The sequence below is a fragment of the Lytechinus pictus genome, chromosome 1, assembly GCF_037042905.1.
Source record: "Lytechinus pictus isolate F3 Inbred chromosome 1, Lp3.0, whole genome shotgun sequence".
Taxonomy (NCBI): Eukaryota; Metazoa; Echinodermata; class Echinoidea; order Temnopleuroida; family Toxopneustidae; genus Lytechinus; species Lytechinus pictus.
The window spans coordinates 31,291,006-31,310,022 of NC_087245.1; the positions used below are offsets into that span (position 1 = coordinate 31,291,006).

General features: G+C 37.3%; 2 protein-coding genes across 3 annotated transcripts in view; both read left to right on the top strand.

The window, feature by feature from the left end:
- The window catches only part of LOC129260974 (vacuolar protein sorting-associated protein 11 homolog), a 32,305-nt gene extending 26,550 nt beyond the window's left edge, over positions 1–5,755 (top strand). The window contains exons 26-27 of one of the 2 annotated variants that reach the window (XR_010293754.1): positions 561–707; positions 1,840–5,755. Coding sequence is in view for 1 of the 2 variants with exons in the window: in XM_064100352.1 (XP_063956422.1) it covers positions 1,840–2,616 (777 nt within the window). In the remaining variant the exon portion in view is untranslated. The remainder of the gene's footprint in view (positions 1–560; positions 708–1,839) is intronic. The other variant, XM_064100352.1, reaches the window with a different exon arrangement.
- A 1,085-nt stretch (positions 5,756–6,840) lies between these two features.
- On the top strand, positions 6,841–18,441 carry LOC129277624 (cytochrome P450 2U1-like). Its single transcript, XM_054913813.2, has 8 exons — positions 6,841–7,294; positions 8,127–8,300; positions 9,127–9,286; positions 9,933–10,066; positions 10,659–10,894; positions 11,434–11,550; positions 15,669–15,996; positions 17,123–18,441. The coding sequence occupies exons 1-8, from the start codon at positions 7,102–7,104 to the stop codon at positions 17,344–17,346; spliced, it is 1,566 nt and encodes a 521-aa protein (XP_054769788.2). The 5' UTR covers positions 6,841–7,101; the 3' UTR covers positions 17,347–18,441.
- Positions 18,442–19,017: the final 576 nt, after the last annotated feature.

A 19,017-nucleotide genomic window follows, 5' to 3' on the forward strand; every position in this document is an offset into this window, starting at 1 on the left:
CAACTCTACACATCTTAACATAACTGAATTTCAGTCATGAAAATCATGCATTTTCGACTTGTGATTTATTTTTTTTACTTGAGTTTGAAAGCAACTCTCCCTGCAACGGCCCCCCAGATGACCATACCGGTGAAGTGGGAGGGGTCGAGCCGATCTCTGGTTCCAACTTTTGTGAATCCATCCTTCTGGTCCATATTCTGAAGTCTGGTTTAACTATTCTGTGGTCTAACTCTGTGTTAAAATAATGGGGAGCTAAAATTTCAAAATTGCATTAACCCTTATATGTCTCCTATCCTTCACTTGGCTCTTTACTCATGTCTTAATGATGAAGATAACTATTTTAGTAATTATTTTGAGTCCATTTTGAATGAGTGAAATGTCAAATGAACCGTCAAATTGAACTTTTTCCTTTAGAAGTACAGTACCTGTCATAATTGGCTCTCCATAGTTAAACCACAACTTAAGTCCAGAGTGTAAATTAAACCAAACTTCAGAATACGGGCACTTCTGTGTCTAACCTCTTTATTGTACACCTGTCTTTCAATCTATGTCATTGTCAGTTGATAGTGTCGTCTGCCTCAATTGCCGACCACTCTCTGAACGATTCTCAGACACCCTCCTCTCACCTCGACAACCTTTCCTTCTAAAAGCATGAAACCAAATGGTTGCCTGCTGTTTGCATTTTGTCTTTAGTCTTTAGCATTTTTGTAAGTGTTTGAGATTTGTCTAATGGTAAAGCACAGTTTTGGTAAGGGTCGTACCCAGGGGGAAAATATTACAAGGAGGCTCAAGGCAATAATACTCAATGAGCCCTGGAAAATGAGAAAAGAGCACCATTCTCTGCAATGTTATAACTTATTAATCAATGAATGTTGCTGATTTAGGCAGCCTTTTATGAAAAGTAGCCCCCCAAAATTAAAAATTAATTTTTTGCCCGGTCGTACCAATCATTTTCCTTTTACATAATGATTGAAATGTAATTTGTTTCTGTAAGAGAAAGTAAAATGCTGATGACATTTGGTCTCCTGATAGATTGCAAATTTACTGTTCATAATATTGACATACCTTCAATTCATTATATGTTCATGCAGTACATTCATACACATTTACATGAATTCATAGCTTGCATTCAAATTCATAGCTAGCATTCAACATTCCAGCATTTGTCCTATTGAAATTAACATGCATATGCACATATGTATCTGCAATTTTATTCAATTTGTGCTCATAGTTGTGTCAGCTCCACATTTTGACCTGAACTGAAATTGTGCTTTACCGTTGCATTGTTCTGTTCATATTGGTTTTTGTTCATTATTAATTTGTGGTAAACTGCCTTAAACAATTTTTTTTTTAAATCTAAAATAGATATCGAAATTCAAGAATAACAAAGTATAGGTGAAAAAGTTTGAAAGCTTGAGCAATGACACAGTGTATATTCAGTTTTATTTATTTTTTCATTCATGTAAAATATAGAACACTGAAAGCGCATTATGCAGCATTTAATTTGTTCTTTTTTGTGCAACCATTTTGTCTTGATATTGTGAACTGTGATCTTCACAGTGAATTAGTGTTCTGTTGCATGTGTTAATTGTTTGTATACTGATTTAATTGAACATGTTTTATTACTGCCTTGTTATTTGTGACTTCATAGCTATGAACTAAAATGATTAATGGAGACAGGACTAGCATGGATAAAATGACATAAGATTGTGGTATTAGATAAATGCTTCAAAGTCGTAGCATTCTTGATGATTTTATATCTTATGTATTATTAATTTTCTTGTAGTTTTTATTCTAACAAATGATTCAATATTCTAACTTAATTATTATCTTGTATAGGTCACCCTCCTCACAGACTCCTTTAGTCCTGCTAAAACGACAACCTCAAATCAAAGGTCACAACCAAGCCAGCCAGCAAGACCACCAGCCCAACCAGCCCAGCCAATCAGGTCTGCAGCAACGCAAGCCCGACCAACCCCTAGTGCAATTTCCAGTGCCCCTAGACCACAGGGAGGTATACCTACCCAACAACCGGCCAAGACCCAGCTTTCCAGGCCCCCGACCTCATCCACGCCAAGCTCCCGCCAACAGGCTCCCCCGCAGAGACCCGCCACGCCCCCAACAAAAAGAACCCCGCCCCCTTCCCAACAGGCTCCACCAACGAGGTCCGTGCCACCTCCAACGCAAGCCATGGCAAGCAAGCCCATCAGGCCTGCCGATCCCCCGAAGAGGGTACAAACCCCGCCCCAGCAGAGCCAAGCCCGCAGCACCCCGCCCGCCAAAGAATACAACCCGTTTGACGAACCCGATGAACCGGTGAAATCTACATCCCAGCAAGGGCGGAGTACAGCTCTCCCGGCTGCCATGATGAGGCGGGGACAGGCGGGCGGTAAAGGTTCGGGCCAGTCATCCCCTGCAGAGTACAATCCATTTACCCATCCAGATGGCCAACTGAGCAGGGGTTCACCATCTTCCACCGGAGGACAGCAAGCTGCTCCCCGCAGGGCACCCACCCCTCCTAATCCATTTGATGATGAACCTAGCTCGACTGGAAAGAATCCATTTGAAGATGATATGATACATGACGAGGACAAGAATAATCCTTTCTTTAACTGAAATTCTTCAAATGGCACCAGTACAAAATGGAAATGAACTCATAGACATTGCCAGTTGCTCAATATTGCATTTATCATTGAGATTATGCTTGAGCTTGATCTTGTTATATTTTACTGTAATTTTTACCTTACTTGAGATGAGAATAAACACTGACTGTTGTATGGTATTGGTTAATCGTACGCCATAATAATGTTTATAATTATGTTCAGGTATTTGTTAATTAATTATGTTGATATTATCGATATTTCAGCAATTGGTCTCTGGTCATAGCGTTTATTAGATACACATGACATTCCTTTATTTGCCTGGAATTACTTGTTTATTTATCAACTCTAGCTGTACATGTATTTTTGTTTGGTTATTGCTTCAAGCTGTAATGATAGACCAGTCCGTAGTTACTTCATGGACAATTTTGGTCAAATGACCTTTCATTTCTTTCATTATGATAGGCAGATTTCAAAGCAAGATATTACATAAGCTTGCCTTACATAGCAGGATGAAGAAATTGAATAGACCAGGTGACTAGAATAGCACACAAATGAACACTTTATGAAGGTATTCGTTGCATTCCTACTTTGAATGCATATCATAGCATGTTGCACAATGTACTTGGCAAACTGTGAAATACCAGTGTTCGTGGACTCAATGTTGCTCTTTGTGGATGTGAATGAAAACCACAATTCAAAAGAATATATGAATAAACAAGACATCCAGGTTGGTGCTTATCTCATTAGATTTTAAACCACCATGTCACTTTAGTACAAATGACCTTCCTCTGATCATGCGTAGAATCGTTTGATCATGCGCAGAAAGGAACTACGAACTGGCTTATTGCTATATTCTATCATAAATTTGAAAAATATTGTATTCTAACACTCACCAGTGTGTTTGCAGTAAGTACCAAGTAGGAGATTGGTCTGATTCTGCACATATTGTAGATAATCATATTGAATGCACTTTCTATTTCTTTAACAGATACATTGTATCTATAAATAGTCCAAAATGCAAATTCTTCTTCAGATTTTCAACTACCAGTTCTATCGATTTTTGTTTTGGATGAGACATTCCTCAGCTTTGCTTGCAGGTTTTTTTATACGCCTGTCCAAGACGGGACGTATTCTGGTATCACGCTCGTTGTCTTGTCCGTCTGTCTGTCCGTCTGTTAACTTTTCCTTTAAATGCGATAACTTCACTGTGACTTAACCTAGGCTCATATAATTTGGTGTGTATGATACTAGCATGGATCCCAGGAAGCCTATTGATTTTATGGTCAAAAGGTCAAAGGTAAAGGTCACAGTGACATGTTTTCATCTTAGCCTTCTGCAGTCCTGGTAAACGTGATAAGTTCAGTTTGACTTAACCTAGGCTCGTATAATTTGATGTGTATGATACTAGCATGGATCCCAGGAAGCCTATTGATGTTGAGGTCAAGATCAAAGGTCAAGGTCACAGTGACATGTTTTCATCTTAGCCTTCTGCAGTCCTTGTAAATGCAATAACTTCAGTTTAACTTAACCTAGGCTCATGTAATTTGGTGTGTATGATACTAGCATGGATCCCAGGAAGCCTATTGATTTTGAGGTCAAAAGGTCAAAGGTCACAGTGACATGCTTTCATTTTACCCTTCTGAAGTCCTTGTACACTCGATAACTCAAATAAGTTGGTGTGTTTGATACTAGCATGGGTGAAAGTATTCCAGTTTCTCCTATAATGGTTTTTTCGCACCTATCAAACAGAATGCCAGTAGCTCCTATGTAGGTTAGACTCTACAACTGAAGAAGCATTATACATCATCAATTGTGCAATGAAATATATGTATATTCAAAGATACAATCTTTGAGAAAGTGTCAGTGTACAAGATTGCACTTTTGCAGCTGTAAAATATTCTGTACTCTTAAGGTGCAATTCTGGGGGCAAACAAGTATAAAAGGGTTCCCAATGATCAAATCATAATTGTGTTTTATTTTCCCTGGCTAACCACTTCAGTTATAAGACTGCTCTACTAGCAAACCCTTTATAACATGTAATTATGACACTTCTTCAATCTGAATACTAAGTTCCAAGCAAGATAGCAGAATGTTCTCCTTTGCTAAGTTCTTGGAAGGACTCGGCTGTAGATTGAACCCATGACCTCCTGTTCAAGAGGCAGATGCTCTACCACCGAGCCACCAGGCTAGGCTTGCATATAAAACCTAAGATATGTGCATAATTCATTAGATTTTTGTTTAAAAATTTCATTTTTGCATAATAGCGCATTAATTTCAAAAGGCACAGGTGACGCCAAACAAATAATAATAATAATAAAATAATTTTATGTCATGAATCCAACAACATACATTCTTGTATTTTATATGATGAGCTACATGCATACTATGTTTAGATGAATTGAAGAAATAAGTGAACAAAATTGTAGACACCCCCTTCCCCCACCATATTTTGGGGATTGAAATTGCCCATTCTTTTTTAGCACTAAAAGCAGTGTTATATAATGGACTATAAACTAATAATCTATAAATGCGAAGAAATTTCATTAAATTCTATTTTTCCTCAAACTTTCTTACAAATCTTAATTCATATTTTGCAGTGAAACGTAATCATTGATGCACATATGGCATATGTAGCACTTATATACTGATTTTCCCCCCAATTTTTTTCCAACAATAAGGATATTAAGAATATGTGACCTAAAATCTGTTTTTCAATGACCATAATTTTGTTTACATTGTTATATAATGTATTTAAGTACATGTATTCCATTTATAACACAGAAACAATCTTTATCAAGATACACTGTTGTGTTTTTCAGTTAAAGATATATTAATATTGCATCTTGCCTTTATTATAAGATTAGAACCAGAGATATTTCTCTTTAGTTTGGGTCAGTGTTTTTTTAATTTTTATAAAACCTATGCTTATCTTCATTTCCTATTATGGAAGTAAATAGCAGAGTTGGAAAGTTATTGTTGATTTTTATATGTTTAAAAAGAATATTAATACTCATTTATTTGGCATTTGTTGATATTGTCACAGAGGAGAATATAATGTACAAAGTACAATAATGTACAAAAGGTGAATGCATGTAAAATTGTAAAGAAATTGATCATGAATATAGTTGAATTAAATATAATTAGAGACTTTACATCTAAAGATGTATCCAAGTATCAATGCCTAATTAAGAAAATGTAGACTTTGCAGGGAAAAGTGAAAGTTAGACAAATAAATGAGATAAGCATATAGAGAGAAAGAAAGTAACTAGTCGGAGAGAGGGAGATAGTATGAGAAAAGGATGTGTGAGAGAGAAAGAAAGGGATGTGTGAGGGTGCTTGTGTATGTGTGTGTGTGTGAGAGAGAGAGGGGAGATAATGTGGGGTAAAGGTTGTATGTGTGTGTGTGTGAGAGAGAGAGAGTGAAAAGGAGAAAGAGAGGGCAGAGGTAGATGGAGAAAGATTGCCCAAGGAACGCAGTTATTAATAATTACCTCTTATAAAGCACTATTTCAAAAGTTACAAAGCGAAAGCAAAATGACAATAGATTTAGATTGTTTTAATATTAAAGAAAAATGTTCATACACAGACGATGGGGTGGGGGTAAGGTGATATGGAAAAGAGATAGAAAAGGGGACAGATAGAGGGAATAGATTATGTAGATTTGATGAATAGAAGTTATAGAGGTAACAGATTAGAATAAAAGCATTAGAAAATTTCTGCTTTTCTCCTTCTTTTTCTTCTTTTATATGTTTCATTATTTTTTAGAATTAACCATGTGAATCATTAAAATTCCTGATGACTTAAAAAAACATTTAATATAAAAAGAAGATAACAGTTCTAGCAAAAGAAGAACCGGGGTATAACAAAGATACCGGTATCAATTATAAAGGGCTCCACTTTTCTCAGATTATTTTATTTAAAAGCAACTGATATATAAATGTTTAAGAGTACATTGGAATCGCATTCAGATAGCAAATTTAATGTTTTTTTCATGTTAGTTTGTAAGTACTATGGTCTACCAATAAATTTCAATTTCTTTTTTTGGATATACGGAAAAAGATTACGCACGACGCGGTTCAAATCCCTCGCCACAGAGGGAACAATATCCATAATCGCAATCGGAAAGGGGTATTCTTCCGAAACCACTGGCGCTTGTTGTCCAAATCCCGACACTATTCACATTGGTTTATCAAGCGTGCACTAACAGAATGTAGGTAAATCCATATTAGAAATAGCTGTATTGCAGACAGAATTATTATGAAACCAACTAGCTCGTCACGTCAAAACCGGCGTCAAAATTATCAGACAAACAGCAGACAACAAAAGCGACGATATTTATCTCGGTGCAACACAAATCGGCGTAAAAGTTCAAGTACTCTTCCATCTTTTAATATAATAATTTGATAAATCAGCACTCTCAGTGGAAGCCGACGACCGAAAGCCTGAAGAAGAGAGAAAAATAACCATTATTCACGAGACATTATAAGCGAAGGATATTATGTCACTTGATTGTGTAATCGGAACGTTTGCTGGCCTTGGGTTGCAGACGATATTAGTTGGGTTGTTTGGCGCCCTTTTGGTTATCTGGTGTTTTGGATCGAGAAAACAGACGACATCCAACCTTCCACCGGGACCCACGGGACTACCGCTTTTAGGATACCTGCCCTTCCTCAAACTGCCACCGTTCAAAGGTCGGAATATAAGAACTTTGCAATCTGTTTGTTTTGAAAGATTATACTGTATTCTTTATCCCATGCATCCCATGCATCCCCGTCCCCTTCTCTCTTTCTTTCTCAATCTCCTTCGATCCTGTATATGATGTCTTATTTTATTCCCTCGATAATTTTTCCGCCCTGCATCAGTTATGTATGACTGCCTTTTGTATGTCCTACCCCCTAATTAATCTTGCATATATATATACCTACAGTAGTCATCAGCATGGTGAAATTGATATTATTGGATAAATGATGATTATAAACCTATAACACTGAGAATAAATATCTGCGGTTCATATTGGCAGTCGCACAATGTGTATATATGTATAGTTTTATTTCACACATCTTTTTTTTCCGCCGCAATGTTTCACCTAGAATAATTGTTCTCTTTTCATTATCGATCAGACACGTCCTCATAAAGCATGTAAAAAGCGGTCTTCGTTATTATTATTTGTCTTTTTGAAAAGCTGTGTTACGGATAACGAACTTTTACCTCACGTACAACCAAAGCTATGCTTTTGAGTGAATCTCCCATTTCCAATTTTCCACAGATACCTTTTTTTTCTATTTAAATCATGTTATATAATTTGTCAACAAGATGTACCATAATTTGTGTATATCTTTACATGTTTATTTTAATTGATGTTGTTGAATATAATTATAATGATAATGATTCGTATCGTAAATATTTGTTATAAATGTATGAAAATGATTTGTAACAATATTTATGTCATTTCTGTTGGAAATAAAATCTGAATCTGAATAGAAACTGTAAACATTGATTCTCTTTGCAATGCATTACATAAAGGTTTCACACATTTGGCAAAGCAATATGGCGGACTGATCAGCCTCCGACTCGGCACCAAACTATGCGTGGTCCTCAACGATGTCGACTCGGTCAGGCAATCCCTGATCAAGGAAGCCGATGTCTTCACCGATCGCAACGTCCCCATCGAGTACTCGCTTGCTCTACCATTAGAAGGTGACGGAATCACAGAAATTATTTTTTTTCAAAAAGGCGCATTTCAAAAAGTAAATTTTTAAGAGAAGGAAGTATTTATTTAATTTCCGCACAAGACCACACCCATAACCCTGCGAAGCGTGGTGCCCCCGAGATGTGTCTACTTCATAGTAGGGGATGCTGCGTATGTTAATCGGCAGCACCCCCTGAAAACCAGATTGGTATGCCAAACTGTAGAATTTTCACCCGTAATCACCTTCATTTTGTAGCGTTTGTAGCGGAAACCCCTTTTTTCTTGTCTAAATTATTTCTGATCAAAATAAGCTTCATTTTGGAGCAAGAACCTATTTTTTCTTGTCACCCCCTCTTCAAAATTCGTCCCCAGAGCCATGACCACACTCTTATTCATGTTTGATCTCTACGTTTTTTCACAATGAAATTGTGCGCCTATAATGGTGTTATATTCGACACTTTTAAAGGATGCAAAACACACCAGAAATTGATGGATGGATGGATGGCTGGATGACTTGATTAATAAAATCAATTCTTCTTTCAAAACAATTACCAAGTTTAGTTGAGTATATACCGAACGTATGCGTATTTTAAGGCGGCATACATTTTCTATATAGAGGCATGCATTAACAGATGAAGGAAGACTTAGGAAGATGCCATCACACTTATCATGCTTATAAAGGAGTGGTCCTCCAAGATGCAGAGAATAGAGCAGAAAGTAGCTTGTCTGATGATGGATTTTAAGTGTCATTCCATACGGTATGCAATACATTATTAGCACTTGAGCAAAGATCACATAAATATGAATTTCCGTACTTACGCAATATCTTTACAGGAAGTCTTGCGTTTGCCAGTGGAGACAAATGGAGAGAACTGCGGACGTTCGTCGCCAAGTCGTTCAGATTGTTTGAAGTTGAAAAGGAGAAGTTGGAGTCGGTGATCGTGAGAGAGTCGGAGCGACTTTGCAAGGCTTTTCATGATGAAGCAAGCGAAAGGTTCTAAGCTAAAGCTAGAATAATTATATGCATTCATGATGAATAACATGCTGAACAATTGAAAATATCATTACCACAAGGGATACTAATAAAATACTATTGAAATCTAGAATCTCTCAAATAGAATGTCACAAAATGAAATCGAGGACAATGACTTTTTGAAAAAGTGATAAACGTAATATAAGAAATCGATTTACGAGTAAAAGAAGCTGATTTTTTTTTACAATAGTTCTTAATGCTCTCATCTCACTCCAACTCTAATTGTATCATCACACAATTCTCTCCCCCCTCTCTCTCTCTCTCTCCCTCATTCTCTTTTATTATCAACTTGTCCCTCTGATCTCCATGTATTTATTTCTCCCCACCATAATGATGACCGCACCAACCTTGGCACCAGCCAATATGGGCCTGCGGTCTATTCTAAACTTGGTACTCCTTAATTAGTATTGTATAAGTGGGCCTATGCGTTATCTAGTATTTTTTATTTTTGAAATTCATCCTTATTTTCTTTGTACATACGTTTCTTTACATAATGTATAATTATCAGACTGATTTGATTTTAACATTCGATTGTTAGACAAGAATAAAGACATATTTCCAAACAAAGCGATAAGATTCATCATTATCTCATTATTACAATTCAAAGCTTCTCAGGAGGTGATGCCTTTGACCCACATCACATCATCAAGAACGCTGTCTCCAACATCATCTGCAGCATCTGTTTTGGTCAAACTTACGAATACTCGGATCCAGAGTTCAAGCATATTCTCACCGTTGTAGGTTCGTATTGAATGTTAAGTCTAACAGAATATTTTAATTCCGATTTATCAACTTATGAACATTCACAGAGAGAAAGAGAGAGAGGGGGGGGGGGTCGGATATAATAACGTCTATGAATAGTAGATAATATATGGTTGTTTTTTTTACAATTCGATATACAGGTCATCGTAAGAATTTTTATACCAAAAGAACTCTGTTCTGATAGCAATACGTCGGTTTCATCCAAAATTTGATCCATTTGAAACAAAAAAACATAAAAGAATACTACTAAAGATATGACACACTGTTTATTTGATATGAGTAAATTTATGAAAATAATTTGATTAATTATTCTGACAGAGGAAAAGAGAGAAGAGAGAGAAAAAATCCAAATCAATCATATTTCAAACTTGTGACTTACCCAGTTTTGAAAGTTGATAACTTTAAGTTATACAGAATGAAAATTAGAATATAGGATGTTAATCCCTTAATAAGGGATTAAATGTATTATTTTGCCCCTAATCATTAAATGATTTTAGGGTGGAGTGAGAGTTGGTATACTGCAAACTCGTGAGAACCTCTATTTCGATACCTTTTTTTTATTCAATTCTAGGAAATTCCTTCCGGAGCTTATCACCGTCTGGGCTCCTCTTGGTCAGTAGATATTTTTACTATACCCCGCTCTACCGTGAAGTCCGCCACGACCTCGCGATCCTCCAGGACTTCATCCGCGGGATCGTCCAGCGACACCAAGAAACTTTTGACCCGGACAACACCCGTGACATCATCGATATGTACCTGGCAGAGGTCAGACAGCTGAAAGAGGATGGAAAAGAAACACACCTTAAGGTACAAGTTCAAGTTAGAACGGGCGGGTGTTTCGTAAAGCAGTTCGTAAATTACGAATGACTTTAAGCACAACGAATTACTGTTTCTTGTGCTAAATGATATATTCCTATGTAAATGACGTACCGTCTAAGAACATTTTCCAGTCGCTTGTGAAGTCCTACGGAACTTTACGAACAGTTTTATGATTCGCCCATCAGATATGTACATATATTTTCTTATTTAGTAGTCGGGCACTCATATTTTGTCTCAATCTTTAAATCGGTCTCGAAGGTCTAGGCGTACAGCAAGGTTTTATTATCGGTCCTCCCGTTTTTCGTTTGTATGATTACTATCTTCATCTCTGTTCTGATTTATTAACCTTTGTTTAATTGTCATCATTGATATCTGGTAAGGATGAACACTGACTATCTGTTCTGTTTAATATGTTATAAGGTATTAAATCTGTACTTGTGATTAAAGAAAAATGTATATATATCATGTTAGGAAACAAATACCGATTTTCAACTTTATAGTTTAATCTCCTTTGGTGTCTCACATAGGAAGAGAATATCTGGAGGGGTGTGTTTGATATCTTCCTCGCTGCTTCTGAATCGATGACGTCAGCATTGCGTTGGATCTTACTCTACCTTATTGCACACCCCGGGCTACAGAGAAAGGTATTTAAAAATTAATCGGGTATTGTCTTTTTGGAATATTAATAATAAGTGATAAAATGCAACCTGATCAGGTGCTCGAGCATCCAAGGATTCCTTCGTAGTGGATAACCATATATTTACCTGGGTGGAGAGTGGCAAATGTAGATAAACGCCTGGTCAAAGGACGCGAGTGTCATTGTGGGATTCAAATCCGGGCCTTGTGGTTTGGAGACTTATCCATTGAACCACAACGCGTCTATTGCAATCGATTCATACAAATTACATAATGACATTATGTGTCTCATCTATTCATACCGACTACATTAACATATGTGTTCCTATATAAACAGTAAAAGTTGAGGTCAATTGACATCGGTTTGGTGCAAGGGGTAGGTTGACGAGAATTGACACCGGTTCGGTGCAAGGGTTGGTTGACGAGAATTGACACCGGTTCGGTGCAAGGGTTGGTTGACGAGAATTGACACCGGTAAGGTACATGAGTTGGTTGTCGAGAATTGACACCGGTTCGGTACAAGGGTTGGTTGACGAGAATTGACATCGGTTTGGTTCAAGAGTTGGTTGACGATAATCATGGGTGTCGATCGGTATTCTTGGTTGGGGGGGGGGGAAGATTGACACAAATGTTCTTGTGGATGGGGATCTTTCAACATTACCCCCAATAAAATCACAAGTTAGGACATTTTGGAGTGGTTGATATGCATGGTGTTCTTGCAGTGGCGTACCGTGAGTCACGGCATTGGGGGGGGGTACCAGCAAAATTTTTGAGTCACTTAGTGAGCGCGCGAAGCGCGCTCAGTTGCCAGGTATACTGACCTAATAGGGACATTTTAAGGACAGTAAGGCGAGCGCGAAGCGCGAGCTGAAAATTTTTGATATGCAGACCAAAAAAGGACATTATAAGCAAATTTTTGTAATCATGATACATACCTGTCTCGCTAAACAAACAATGCGAGCGCGAAGCGCGAGCTGAAATTTTTGTAAATATTTACCCCAAACAAGGACATGTTAAGGACTATATTTTAGGAATCCATTAAGAGTATACATATCTCACCATAGTCATCTAATGCGAGTGCAAAGCGCTTGCTGATTTTGCTACATCTAAACACATGAAGCACTTTTTGTAGTCATTGTAATCATGATAATACGCATCTCACTCATCAAATATTGCGAGCGCGAAGCGCGAGCTGAAAATTTAGGATATTTAGACCTGAAGAGAGGCATTCTAAGGCCTGTTTGTAAGAATTCACTAAGACCATACGATACGTATTCACTAAACAAATGATGCGATCGAAAAATTTTGATATTCAGATCAGAAAAAGGGACATTTTAAGGACTGCTTTTTAGGAATTCATGAAGAGCAGTCATATCTCACCAATCTACTAGTGCGAACGTAAGCACGGACAGGAAATGTTTTATATTAACACCTCAAAATGGGGCAATCACTTTAAGTAGTCATGAAAAAGAACCATATGTCACTACATAAAACAATAATAAGTCGAAGTGCGAGGAATTATATTTGGTGTATATTGACTTAAAAACGTTAAACAGACAATGCGAGTACCGGGAACAATGAAGAAATCTAGGCCTGAGCAAAATAAAGTTATGAAAATATGTTTCTTATGTATTATAACATAACATTATTATAATATAACATTATAATGAACAATAATTTCTTTATTCCCACTACGTTTCTCTTCCTTTCTCCCCTTCCCCGTTTTTTTTTGTCCAGCCGATTGGGGGACACGTGTCCCCATGCCCCCCCCCCCCCCCCGTAGTTACGCCACTGTGTTCTTGGAAATTCTTTCATTATTGCAGTGTACTGTACTTATAATTTTTTTTTGAAAATTCAATTTGTATTACAAGTAAGCCTATTCTAAACTCATACGAAAGAAAAAATGACAAAAATTGTCTGGACCATGTACAAAGTGATCTGTTTATTGGACATGATGTATACAACTTCTCTCTTAAATCTAACCCGACTGGCGATATATTTTTTCTTCTTAATGCATGATGATAAAATGCAGATTCGGACAAATTAAGACTAGCACAAATTACAAACTGCGTGGCTTCTCGTGCACCATCGGGCTTACCGTCATTCCTTAGACGATTTTAACCCTGGATTTCAACATGTTTTAAATGCTTTATAAGTGCATAAAACAAAAACAAACATAAAAACAATCAAAACTCAACTGTCATGTTATGATATTTCTCCAACATTTTCTTGAACCATCAGTGTGTAATATCAGCTAATATATGTGTTAAAATGAAATTTACGTACCGCATGAGTGTGCTCATATAGAATGCAAAACTGTCATCCCTTTCCAAACTCAAAAGAGATTTCTTTTTGCCAAAATAAGAAAGAGCCAATCAAGTTTAGTTATTCAAGTCCATAACAATAACAAGAATAACGTGGGAAAAAATCCGATTTTCATATCCGAAGATACGCTTTAGAGAGAAATTAATTATTCTTTATTATTCTTTCTGAAAACATTAATTGATTTCACTTATTAAAAATTGTAAAAATATGATCATATTACCACTGGTGGGATGGAACACCCTATCAACAAAAGTTGTTTGTCGTCGGGGTCCTTTTATGTCATGTGTTAAAAAATATCATATACGTAAACATTTCATTCTTTTTCATCTTGAACCTCCACCCATCTGTTTAAAAGTCCTGGAAAAGAATGTTTTTATTTAATAACAATATACACAAATTGCGAGGGAAACAAACTGATTGATGGCATACTATAATCATCACTATAATCATCATGATCAAACCTTTACATTTTTTCATCATCATTATTATAAATTTTCTACCCTAAATTATTGGGGGGGATGATAATACAGGCCATCCCCCCCACTTGAAATATTGGGGGATATATCCCCCATCCCCCCCCCCCCCGTGATCGACACCCATGACGAGAATTAACCCCGGTTTGGTGCAAGGATTTGTTGACGAGAATTGACCCCGGTTTGGTGCAAGGGTTGGTTGACGAGAATTAACATCGGTTTTGTGCAAGGGTTGGATGACGAGAATTGACACCGGTTTAGTGCAAGGGTTGGTTGACAAGAATTGACACCGGTTCAGTGCAAGGGTTGGTTGTCGAGAATTAACACCGGTATGGTGCATGAGTTGGTTGTCGAGAATTGACACCGGTTCGGTGCAAAGGTTGGTTGACGAGAATTGACACCGGTTTGGTGCAAGGGTTGGTTGACGATAATTAACACCAGTTTGGTGCATGAGTTGGTTGTCGAGAATTGACACTGGTTTGGTGCAAGAATTGGTTGACGAAAATTTACACCGGTTTAGTGCAATGGTTGGTTGACGAGAAGTAACATCGATTTTGTGCATGGGTTGGTTGACGAGAATTGACACCGGTTTGGTGCAAGGGTTGGTTGACGAGAATTGACACCGGTTTGGTGCAAGGGTTGGTTGACGAGAATTGACACCGGTTTGGTGCAAGTGGTAGGTTGACGAGAATTGACACTGGTTTGGTGCATGTGATGGTTGACGAGAATTGACACTGGTTTGGTGCATGTGATGGTTGACGAGAATTGACACTGATTTGGTACAAGGGTTGGTTGACGAGAATCGGCACTAATCGCTGCTTGAAAAAGGCTCCATAAAACATTCTGAAGCTGGATGTAGACCAGGTGGGGATGTACATATTTTGACAATGGTTCGACCCGAAAGCTTTGTCTGCTTAGAACGTTAAGTTCCGGTGTCTCTATGGATCTAGTGATGCATGTCGAGTTTTGAAACAGGATATTATAACTAGGTAGAGACGTTGCGTGCTACCTCTGTGTTCTAGTTTATACTCTGGTAAATGCAGTTCAAAATTTTCGAGGTTCGTCCTAGCTATATCCCTTGATCCATAAAACGAGTAACTGGATAGCAACGCATGGCCAACGTGAGGTCTCACGATTAATGATCCACATTTTATTACCATATTTGGCGATAATTTTGTTTCAATTACAATTTCCAAAACTTGTATTGCCCTTCGATAAACAAAGCAACGACATTTTTATTTTTGCTCTCGTTGCGCTGCCAAACAAGGCAACAACTGATAGCTGTATTCGAAATATTTGATATGATGTGATTCTTTCTATTCATACAGATACGAGCTGACATTTTGCGAGTCATCGGGCCGTCTCGTAACCCAACTATCAAAGACCGTGACGAACTCCCGCTCATCGAAGCTACGTGCATGGAAGTCCTTCGACTTCGACCACCGGCTCCTATGGGCGGTCCCCGACAGGTCAAGCGGGATGTCGAGGTCAAAGGTTATGTCATCCCGGAAGGGACGTTGGTCCTGACTAACGTCTGGCACATTCATCAGAACGCTGAAAACTGGCAGGATCCGGAGCGGTTTAACCCGAGTCGTTTTTTAAACGAAGATGGAAAGGAATTGGTGAAGAATCCGGCTTTCTTGCCATACGGAGCAGGTAATCAGGCCACTTTAGAGATTTCTCAGATGACCTCACACAGTGGACGGCATAAGAAACATGAGCCTCAGATCATAAACATTGAATTGTCACGGTTTGATACACAAATATTTGTGTGCCTTCTAACATGTCTGCCTCTGGGAAAGTTATATTCCTGAACTATTCCTTCGCTCCCCACATACAGCCTAGCTGTATATAATAAAAAAGCTTTGTAGCACTTGCTAAAATCCAGATTTGGAATGCTCCTCGGAGAGCCAGAATTCGATAACTCGAGTATTAAATCATGTATGTTTGGATGTGGATGATGTATTAAGCGCTAAATATAGGGAAATATTTTTATTCATTATTATCATTAATACTATTAGACTATTATTATTCTATTTAAAATGAATAAAACGGGGGATTGAGTGAATGGAAGAGCGCAAGAGTTGGCCAAAGAAAAACGGAACGGTGAGTAGGAAAGCTGGCACACCATTCACATAAGCACATTGCTCTTTATTTCATTGTAATTGATTGTTTCAATTCATTCCATCAAACTTAAGTGTATCATCGATCTGTTTATTTCCCTAAAACTATAGCAACCGTGTCGGCATCTATGCATCAGTATACAAAATTCCGTAATTTTTCCTTTCAACTCAAATCTCGTAAAATTAAGGAAAAACTAAATGATCCCTATTCCCTACGATGGTACATGGATGGGAAGTATTATGATATCACCATGAAGCCAATTGGTAATGACAATTTACATTCAAGACAATTTTAAATACGTCATAAGCTAAGAGGCGTTTTGTGAACATATTTTGTCGTTTGGCAATTTGTCAGATCTGACAACTTTTCTTGATTTCGATTAGCCGATGAACACATGCAATTCTTGTAGTAATGTTGGATAGAACATACTTTGGCGGATGGTTTTATCGGATAAAACATCCGATGGGTCACGTAATAACGCTTCCCCCGATGAGTTGTGAAAATTGAGAGGATTTCGCAACTTAACAGAACAGTAAGTTCTATTGATAATATTGGATAACTGACAAGAGAAAACGCCCTATTGAGCTAAAATATGAATTATACAGCTATTGTTTTGAAATAAGCATTCGTGGTTTTCTTCCATTTTTCAATCTATCAGGTAGGCGTCTATGCATTGGAGACCGAATTGCTCGGATGCAGATGTTTTTGTTCCTGACCACCTTGATCCGAAGATTCGAATTTTCCTTGCCGGATGGCGATGTTCCCGATTTCAACGTCGATGGTGGCAACTTCACCCTTTCCGCAGTGCCCTTCAAAATTATTGTCAGAGAAGTGGAGAGCAATATGGCCCCGACCGCCGTGCACACACAAATAGAAGATTAACTTTTTTCCTTTTGATATTTTTTCGTAACAAAAAATTTAGAAAAAGGGTGATATTAATATAAAACCCCTTCTTCCTTTTTTCGTATTGTGTTTATGTATTTGTGTTACAGGTGTATCCCACAAAAAGCTTTACCTTTAGGGAATTACGTTTTCTTTTAACAAATCTGTTCTATATTTATATTATATTTGATGACAAATTATTTTTTATGATTTATATTGAAAAATTATATTTTGTGAAAATGAAAGAAAATAAATGATTTATTTCAATGAATGAATTTAATAAAAATATATATATGTCGCAAATATATTTTAGTTCTGTAACCAAGAGCTATTCTTGATCAAATTTTATTGTGAAAAGTATGCCTTATTATGTTTATGTTATGATTATTTTGATGATGAAGTTAGACAGCATGTAAGGGGCACTGGGTCACTCCCCTGCGGTCCTCCCCATCCTTTTACCGAAAGTTGTACAAGTTTTAAGGTATCTTGTGATGACAGGTGTCCTCTCCCCTTTGAACTTCGGGTAAAGATCGATCAACTTTCTTGTAAGAATGAAAACCAAGTGGATCAATGGCCTTGTCAGATTTTTGGACAATAAATTGTCGTTTTTCCGATGAAGAAGCCCCTTTTCTCGCGAAACTAATTATATTCCCTATTTTCTGTGCCCCACAATGTCCCGTTATGAAATTATACGAAGTTGCAAAACAGATGTAGCTATAGACGCATTACTAATCACAAATCTAATATTTCGGACTTTTCATGTTTTTTATGATGATAACGTGGTGTAATGGCAATTAAAAATAATTGTAGTGAATAAGTGTTTAAACGTGCACACGTTGGTACCATTACAAGCAATACCTTCAGCATCATCTATTCAATACGTGATTAAATGACAATCTAGACAAAATATTCTTTGATCAAGGGCGTAGGGGACCTGCTGACTCGTGTAGGTGATCGAACACTGGACCTTCTCAAACGCCTAAGTCGACGGCTTGGTCACAAAGCAACTTTTTTAATTGCTTCGGAATTTCCTTCTGTATAATTATTTCGATAATTCTTAATAATGAAAATAAATGTAGATATATCTATAAAATATTTGAATTGTGATTGCGGTTACATTTTTAGTACTTATAGAGCGTGAGTAGCTAGAGTGAGAGAAATCTAAAGAGAGGGGTGAACGTGAAAGAAAGATTGCGGGGTTGATTGAACTATCTAATTCCATCACTGTGGGTGTCGATCCGTGTTCATGGTAGGAGGATGACTGATACATTTTCCCCTTATTAGTCGGTTTTTTAAGTTTTGTTTATTTTTATTTTATTTTATATTTATTTTATTTTAATGTATTTTATTTTATTATTTATTTATTTTTATTTATTTATTTATTTTTTTTTTTTTTGGGGGGGGGGGTCAGTGGCTTGGTGAGTCTAAAAGAAATTAGGGGACGTAAATGGCACAATTTATATAGCTGCGGGCGAAGCGAGCATGTAAAATTGTCATCTTTTTTATACAAAAAAAAATCTATTGGGGGATAAATTTTGACATGATTTTTTTTAATGTATCATATTTCAGAGTTTTTCTATCCTTTTTTTTTTTTTTGGGGGGGGGGGTCCATGGCCCTCAATCCACACATGCCATCAAGTGGGGGGTAGTAAGTCTGGAGTTTAGAGTATG

Excerpts from the sequence above, each read along its gene's own strand:
- LOC129277624 (XM_054913813.2), top strand. The coding sequence starts at position 7,102 with ATGTCACTTGATTGTGTAATCGGAACGTTTGCTGGCCTTGGGTTGCAG. Across the intron at positions 8,301-9,126 it reads GCTTGCTCTACCATTAGAAG|GAAGTCTTGCGTTTGCCAGT; the intron begins GTGACGGAATCA and ends ATATCTTTACAG. Across the intron at positions 9,287-9,932 it reads CATGATGAAGCAAGCGAAAG|CTTCTCAGGAGGTGATGCCT; the intron begins GTTCTAAGCTAA and ends TACAATTCAAAG.